This window comes from Psammomys obesus, unplaced genomic scaffold (assembly GCF_907164565.1).
Source record: "Psammomys obesus unplaced genomic scaffold, mPsaObe1.curated_primary_1811, whole genome shotgun sequence".
Lineage (NCBI taxonomy): Eukaryota > Metazoa > Chordata > Mammalia > Rodentia > Muridae > Psammomys > Psammomys obesus.
This window is the reverse complement of record NW_026596225.1, coordinates 2,731,966-2,740,348: the sequence shown is the minus strand read 5'-3', so window position 1 is coordinate 2,740,348 and position 8,383 is coordinate 2,731,966. Positions and strand designations below refer to the sequence as shown.

Here is an 8,383-nt window from a genome sequence, read left to right as displayed (position 1 = left end):
GTAGCAGTTTTCTGGCAGAGTCTTTAGGGTATTTTATATATAGAATCATATCATATGCAAAAAAGAATACATTGACATCTTCCTTTCCTATTTGTCTCCCCCGTGTCTCCTTCACTCGTTTTACTATTCTAGGTGAAATTTCATGCATTATACTGGACAGGAATGTAGAGAGTGGTTATGCTGTCTTCTCCCTCATATTAATGAAATATCGCCCAGTTTTTTCCATATGATGTAGGCTGTAGGCTTGTTGTGTATTCCTTTATTGTGTTGAATTATACCCCATGTCCCTAGATTCTTGAGGAATGTTATCATGAAAGAACGCGGGATTTCCGCAAAGGCTTTTTCTGCATTTACTGAGATGCTCACGTGATCTTGCTTGTAGTCTATTAATGGGGTGGGTTGTATTTATTGACCTACTTGAATCGTGTTGGACATTCCCATATCTCTGGAGTGAAGCTGAGGTGACCATGGTGGATGTCTTTTTATGTGCTCTTGTAAGTGTTTTGTTGAGAATTCCTCATTTGTGCTCACCAGAGTGTGGTCTATGATAAGACTTTTTTGTTTTTATCTGCTTTCAGTATCAGGGTAATATTGGTGTCATAAAAGACTTTGGAAAAGTTCCTTCCTTTTCTATTTTATGGAATGATTTAAGGAGTACTGTCATTACTTTTTCTTTGAAGGTCTGATAGACTTCTACTCTGTATCCATCTGGCTTGGGGCTTTTTTAGTTGGGAGATTTTAAATTACTGCTTCTATTTTACTGGCTATTTTGGGTCTATTTACATTATTTACTTCATTTTGATTTAACTTTGGTAGGTCAGGTTATCTAGAAATTCATCCATTTATTTCAGATTTTCCGGTTTGGTGGAATATAGATTTTTAAAAAGTACTTCCTTATTATTCTCTGGCTTTTCCCAGTACTTTTCCTTTCATCTTGAATTTTATTAATTTGGGTCCTTTCTCTTTGTTAATTTGCTTGCTGGTTTGTTAATTTTGTTAGTCTTTTAAAAGAACCAACTCTTTATTTCATTGATTTTTTTTTTCAATTAATTTCAGCCCTGATTTTGATTATTTCCTCCAGGGATCCACCTGCCTCTGCCTCTCTGAGTTCTGGGATTAAAGTTGTGCACCCAGCTCCAGTAGTGAATTTTTAAAGTGCTTAAAGCAGGTAGGGTGCTGGCTTTTCTTGTACATAAGATGGATCACGGAGAGGGGCAGGATGGTGAGCATGTGATCTGTTGGAACATGTGAATTTAGCTGCATCTGGGTGATGCCTTGGATGGAGTAGAACTCAGAGGTTCCATTCCCATAGAATACCTTTCTGAAAGGGCTTGTTAATTCAGTGTGTGAAAGGCCAGTACCAGCCTCGACTCTCCAGCACCTTTCAAAAAGAAGTTCCTGAATAAGCTTAGTGTGTAAGACACAATTTAAGTTTTGTTAGATCTCAAAAAATTCCTTTTCCCAAAGTCTGGCATTTATACAAGAGGAGCATTACATTGGGGACTTACTGTAGTTCCTGCTTGCTAAAAGGAGTGATTCTATGTCTGAACACAGGATTCCTCCACTGACCCTGTGCCGCCTATCACTACATAAAGACCTATGCTAGCTTCTGAGCTCCCTCAGTCCCTGCTCAGAAGTACTGTTTCGGAGTAATCCTGCCTGATAAACCCCTGGCCGCTGCTCCAAACCTCTCCAGACCCCGAGCTTCATTTCCCTTCCCCAGCTTCTCTAATTCTGAGTTAACTCAGCTGTTTTGGCTACAAGCTTTCTTGATTCTCCTCTTGTTTCCCATGGCTCTCCTCCCCTTCTCTCCTCCTCTTCCTTTTCTTTTCTCATTCCTTCCATCTGCTCCTCTCACGGTCAGGTTCAGTCTCAACCCTTCCAGAAGCCTCTGGCCATGCTCTTCCTCATATCTGCAAGAAAAACCTTCTCCTCATCCATAGCCAAGAGCAGTCATGTCTTCATATTTCATTAAACTTTGGGAAGTTCCTTCAGGTCTGCACGTGCTTCTGTTCCTCAGCCTTGCCTCTCCTTCTGCACGGCCTTCAAAGCAGCCATTCTGCCTCTCATCGGCCTTTGTCGCTCTTGATTTTTTTCTCCTCAAGTCCATTTCTGTCTTGATTATCTTTTTCTCTCTCCACAACTAGAGCCATTTTTGCTTTCTAGGGAGCTGGAATCTCAATTTTGTCCCACAGAAAATCTCAACAATTATTGGATTTTTCTCTTTTAAAAACACCATCAAGAGCAGCTTGTGTGGACAAAAGGACATTCTTGCTTACTTGATACTTAACACTGTGGGGCTGTTTCAATAGTTTTATTCAATAACAATTTCTCTAGATTTCATTGCTTGTGTCAAAGAATTTGACTAAAATGCAGAGAAACCATTGTTCTCTGAAGGGTTTTCTGAGGCAAACTGAGTCTTCTCATTGCAGGACGAGACTGTGAGAAGACACAATGACTTCACTGGCAGGTAGGGCCTTCTGGAGCTTTGCCAGTAAAGCTGCCCAAGTCATAGCATGGACCTGGCACCCACATTGTGGGACAGAGCTGTGCTTACCTCAGTGGTGCAGGAATTAGCAATAAGGTAGAAAATGAACATTTTAGGACTTCCTTCACAAGTGGCTGTGGACAAGTTCTCAAGGAGGAAGTGGCTTTGTATATTTGTGTGTACACAGGTGCCATATAGGTACAAATGCATTCACATGGATGTCAGACATTGTCTTCTCCATTGCCATGATGAAACACCATAACCAAGGAAGCTTATAAGAGAAAGTGTTGAATTGGAGGCTCACAGTTCACAGATCTGTGATGTGTGATGTGAGCATCACATCAGGGAACACAGCAGCGGGTAGACATGATCCTGGAGCAGCAGCTGAAAGTTTACATTCTGATTCATGAGCAGGAAGCACAGATAGAGCAAAGAGAGAATGACCAAGGCTTTTGAAACCGTAAAGCCCATCCCAAGTGAAACACCTCCTCCAACAAGACCACGCCTCCTAATCCTTCCCAAACAGTTCCACCAACTGGGAGCCTGTGGGGCCATTCTTGTTCAAAACACCACGATGTCAACCCCGGTGTCAACCATCCTTAGGTGCTGTTCTCCTTGAGTTTTTGAGGCAGCATCTCTCATCAGGACCCAGGATTAATCGATGAAGTAAGTCTTTCAGCCCCTGAGTTCTAGCGCCTAACTCCCCAGCACTCAGATTAAACGCACATACAACTGTGCTCGTGTTTTATATGGACGCTGGGGTTTGAGCCTCACGATTGTGCAGCAAGCATTTTATCAACCGACCCATCTTCCCAGCTCCAGTACAGAAAATGTTCATTGGCTAACCAACAGACGTTTTGTCTCCTGGGCTAAAAGTAGCTGCTTCTCTTATACCTCAAAGTGCCCCGCTTTCCCAATGGGAACAAGCAAGCACAGCTACGAGCCTGGAATGTCCTGTGAGGGTAAGAATAGCCACAGACAGAGATGACTTCTGCTTTGGGAGTCTGCAGTTGTCAGGAGGCCTGTGTCTCTGGCAAGCAGCTTAGGGCTGTCTCAGTGCAGACAGGACAGGCTGCAGAGGACCTCTTTCCATAGCTTGCTGCTCACCTTGAAGTTTGACATAAGAAAAACTTGGTTGAATTTTAAATGTCCTTGGAGCACACAGACCTCACCACCCTCTAACAGTCCAGGCCCGTGGCTTTCTTCAAGCATGGAGAACTTGAACTTGTTGGAGTTCCTCATTATCACCTTAAACTGTAATGTGACCATCGTGGGTGAGTCTTGAGGGGAAAAAAAACCCCCAATTCTTGTGGTTTTGCTGCCATATTTAAATCCTTTTCAAAAGTTTATCTGAATTTTCAGTTTGTCTGGTCCACTCCTAAAAGAAAGGCCAGCACTCATGGCTGCTGGTGTGGGACCCTGGCAAACCTCATGGGGGTCGTGCCTTGCCCCCATCAGCATGGGGGGATGTATGGGTGGGAGTATCAGTCTCAGGCAAGATCCCAGCTTTTGCGTTCGGAAGTTGAAGGCAGAGAATCAGGTGGAGTGAATGAGAAGGTTTTGCTGCTGCTGTTGCCCCTCACCTGTCTTTCAGGTTTTGTCTCTGGAGATAAGTTACGAGGATTACTCATTTCTCTTATGCACTTTAACACAGACCCTAAGTTTAACTTAGCTGTTTGTAGTGCTGGGGATAGAGCTCTGGGCCTCAGGCATGCAGGGAAGGTACACACACACTAAACTATGTTAGACATTTGTTCTCTTCCCAGTTTGCTACAAGGCACAGGCTGGCCTTGAACTTGTGACCCTCCTGCCTGAGCTTCCCAAGTGTGGGTCGCAGTCTTGCAAAACCGCGTGCAGTCATTGCTATTCTTTTAGCAAAAGATTAGTAAAGATCCCTGATGGGAGCCAAACGAATCCGTTTCAGGGAGGCATTGGTGTCTGAAGAGGACGGGGGAAGGGTAAGATCTGCTTGACACATGGCTGGTAGCTTCTTCTCCCTCTGTTTTGTAGAATTTGAATACAGGAACCTGCTGTGGAAAGGTTAGGTTTGTGACTCTATCACCCAATGATGCTTTCTTTTCTCAGAACCTGACTGCCTGAATGAATGATGGAAGTTGTTTTTTTCTTTTGTTTGTTCACAGTTTTTCTTAGTGCTGTTTACACGGTGGCCGGGCTAAGGGGAAGGGGTCTTGAAATGCTAGAAAAGGGCGTAGTCTTAAGGAAACTCAGTTTCAAGGACGGAGAGTCACAGAGCGCTTACAGGCTGCATCATAAAAAAGAATGCTGAAGCTTCCAGCTTCTGTTTCTCAGCACGGCGAGGGGCACACGCTAAGGTCCGTGAAAAAGCTAAGACGGGTGAGGTGGAATTACGTTACAGATTTCTTAGCCAAAGTGCTAAGACGCACAGGCGTCTTCAGCGCACCATGCGCTTTATAGACCTGCTCGCTGGAGACCTTACAGATAATGGCCGGGCTCTTCCTGGTACAGCAAAGGCTCGGGGAGCAATCGCCCCAGGAGGAGATGGTGGACTCAGCTGTAGAACGCTTTCCTGTCTGGTTCTGATCCTTGCTCCTTGCCGGTGTGTGCATGCGCGCGCGCTGTTGCTTTGGGCGCTCCCGACTTTCCGGGTTTGGTTAAGCGGCTGTGCTGAGCCTTGGACCCTGACTCGCCCTTGCTCTGGCCTAGGCGTGCTCTGGCTGGTCGTGGCGGTCTTGCTGAGGATGCTGCTGGTGGTGCTGGCAGGCTCGCCGATCTACCAGGACGAACAGGAGAGGTTTGTCTGCAACACCCTGCAGCCGGGATGTGCCAACGTTTGCTATGACCTCTTCTCGCCCGTGTCGCCGCTGCGCTTCTGGCTGGTGCAGAGCCTGGCCCTGCTCCTGCCCTCCGTGGCCTTCGGCGCCTTCGCCCTGCACCGCGGCTCCAGGCTGGCGGCGGCGGCGCGCAGGCCCCGGGTCCCCGACCTGTCGGCCGCCTACCTGGCCCACCTGCTGCTGCGCACCCCGCTGGAGGCCGGCCTGGCCGCCCTGCACTACCTTCTCTTCGGCTTCTCTGTGCCCGCCGTCGTGTCGTGCTCCCGCGTGCCCTGCTCAGGAGCTGTGGATTGCTACGTGTCGCGGCCCACGGAGAAGTCCCTCCTGCTGCTGTCCCTGTGGGCCCTGAGTGCGCTGTCCTTCCTGCTCAGCGTGGCCGACCTGCTTTGCAGCCTGGCGAGGAGGCCACGGGCGAGCAGGCGGTGGGTGAAGGGAGAGGCCGGCCCGGTCTGCGAGGGCCCCACACCTTCCCCGGGCCCCGTGCAGGACCCTCGGGGCTGTCATGCCCAGGACGGCGGCCAGGAGGCGCAGGGTGTGCCCGAGCTCCCGCGCGCGTGGACAGCTGGCCAGGGCGGCCGCAGCCACGCTGGTCAGGGCGGGGCAGGGCGGGTGCAGCATTCAGACCACGACGTCAGCGAGGCCGCTTCCTCAGCCGGCGACAGGCTGACGGAGGCTCACACAGAGCGTGAGTTCAGATCCCACAGAGAGACGTCCCCCGACCTGGGGGCGGAGGTCACGAGGTCAGATGAGCCGCCCAGACACTGCCCGGCCAGCCTGCCTCAAGCTCCTGGGCGGCTGGCCACCTCGGGCAGCGCCCCTCACCTGAGGCCCAAAAAGTCTGAGTGGGTCTGAAGGCAGCCATGCAGGGCCCACACGCCCCTTCCCCAGCACTGCCTTCTGGGCTGTGACAGGGTCAGGGCTTTGGGGGTTTCTTCATCATGCATTCTTGCTAAGAACATTTTAGGTTTAACTGGAAATTTGATTTCCGTGATGTAGAACCCTGTGGAAAATTACTCGACGCTATTCTACGACCCTAAGGTCGAGGTGACCCAGCTAACTTAGCTTCTGGTTAACTGCTTGCTTGGGCAAACCTTCCCCCTCCCCCACCTAACCACTAAGCCTAGCTTTTATTGAACTGCTTGATTAAGCAAAAACTCTCTGCAGCTGCAGAGATACCAAAATGCGTTTAAAAAAAATGCCTTGGTCTAGAGAGATGGCTCAGAGGTTAAGAGCACTGGCTGGTCTTCCAAAGATCCTGAGTTCAATTCCCAGTAACCACATGGTGGCGCACAACCATGTATAGTGAGATCTGGCGCCCTCTGCTGGTGTGCAGGCACGCATGCAGGTAAAATGCTGCATAAACAATAAATAAATCTTAAAAACAAAGGCCTTATTCTAAAATCGGAGTGCTCCATCTGAGTGTAGTCCAGCCAGCAGCGATACAGACTTTCTATTGCCTATGAACTGAGTGGTCCTTTCCTGTGGGCTCCCAAGACCTTAGGGAGCCTATCCTTAAACAAGGCTTGGCAGAGGCTTGGCAGGCTGAAAGACAAGCCTGTCCAGGGCAAATGGACTTCAGGCAGAACTAGAGAAACAACAGTTTTCACTGAAAAGCCTTGGACATTCAAATGCCCGCCCAGGCCACACCAGTCAGATAAGCAGGCTGGTGGCTGGCGGTGTTGCTCCCGGCCAGCCTGCCACACTCCTGATTTGGTGTCTAACTCACCCTAATGCTCTTATAATTATGCAGCTCCTCAACAGTCTGAAGTTTTCTGGTGCAACATGATGAGTTCCTTGGCTTTTGTCTGTTGCTTTGCTTGTATGTCACCCATGAAGAATCCTTGGCTTACAAGCTTTAATAAAAACAAAGCTAAGTGCAGGGCACATCCTGTTTCATTCTGTCAAGGAGCAAGGCCGTGGCTCATACTGGGTGTCTGCAGCATTTGCTGAGTCATCTCTTGTGCGCTTAGTCAGTTTTCTGTGTTTGCTGAGTCATCCCTCTGGGAGTCCAGTCATCCCTCAGCTGTGTTTGCTGAGTTCTTTTTGGTACTGTTGGATTTTCACACTTTGTTTCCCAGCGTGGTTTGTTTGTGGTTAGTTTTTGCTTTGCTCCTGGAGGTATATGGGCTGGAACCCAGGGCCTAGCGCATCCCAGGCAAGTGCCCTGCACAGCTGCACACCCAGCCTCTTAGTTCAGGCGCTTCTGTCTGTGGCTCTTCTGGTTGGCTTGGGAGTGTTCCAGTAGCAATGACAGGCACCCTCCCTGCCCGAGCTTTCACAGAGCAAGAAACACAGCTACTTCAGTTCTCCGATGTGCCCCACAGAGGTGTTCCATGGACTTCTTGGGGTGACCCTGCTTTTGCCTGCGGGCTGCTGTAGCCTGTCTGTGCTGGAGCATGTCTGCCATGGGACAGGAGAAGCCAGCCCCCTTAACTGCGCAGCAGCATGGTCCACACCTGGAGGACTGAGGAGGAGACCTCCTTCCCTCCAGCAGATAATAAAAGAGATGGCCTAGTGCATCCCTGAAAACAGCAGCTTTCCAGAGAAAACCTTGCTGATGACGGATCTGCCGCGATGGGGACTAACAGCATGTCACACACACCTGGAGGGGGCCAGCCAAACGGTGAGCGAGGCATGGGTGCCCAGGAGCAGCTGGGAACGGGTGCCATTTGCCCCTCTCCCCGAGGTCTGTGCTCAAGCTTGGCCCACAAACGTGCGGTTTTATATGCGAGGCCCTGGGAGGCCAGCTTTGGCTTCTCTGTGCTGCAGCTGTCCCAAACCCTACAGCGAGCGATCAGAAGCACCTCAGGACCTCGGCAGCCAGAGGGCAGTTCTAAGCTAAGGATCTCGCCTCAGGCCCTCCACTGCTTGTAGCTCCCTTCACTCGCCGGACCTCAGTTTCTCCTTTAGGTGATGAGGGACCTGGACGAGAGTGAACTTCCGTGCTTCAGAACAATTTAAGGAAAGAGAAAAGACGAGAAGAATTTTCTCAATTGGACCTAGAACTCAAATCTCTGGAGGCATCTAAATTACATTCATTGAAAACAAGAAAAGGGAGGGAGAGGCCAAGAGGGCAAGAGAG

At 49.4% G+C, this 8,383-nt stretch overlaps 1 protein-coding gene across 1 annotated transcript; it reads left to right on the top strand.

Moving 5' to 3' along the window:
- Positions 1-3,698: 3,698 nt before the first annotated feature.
- Gjd4 (gap junction protein delta 4) lies at positions 3,699-6,153 on the top strand. The gene is made up of 2 exons (XM_055595747.1): positions 3,699-3,762; positions 5,174-6,153. The coding sequence occupies exons 1-2, from the start codon at positions 3,699-3,701 to the stop codon at positions 6,151-6,153; spliced, it is 1,044 nt and encodes a 347-aa protein (XP_055451722.1).
- Positions 6,154-8,383: the final 2,230 nt, after the last annotated feature.

Coding starts and splice junctions, on each gene's coding strand:
- Gjd4 (XM_055595747.1), top strand. CDS start 3,699: ATGGAGAACTTGAACTTGTTGGAGTTCCTCATTATCACCTTAAACTGT. Junction 3,763..5,173: donor CTGTAATGTGACCATCGTGG/GTGAGTCTTGAG, acceptor GCTCTGGCCTAG/GCGTGCTCTGGCTGGTCGTG.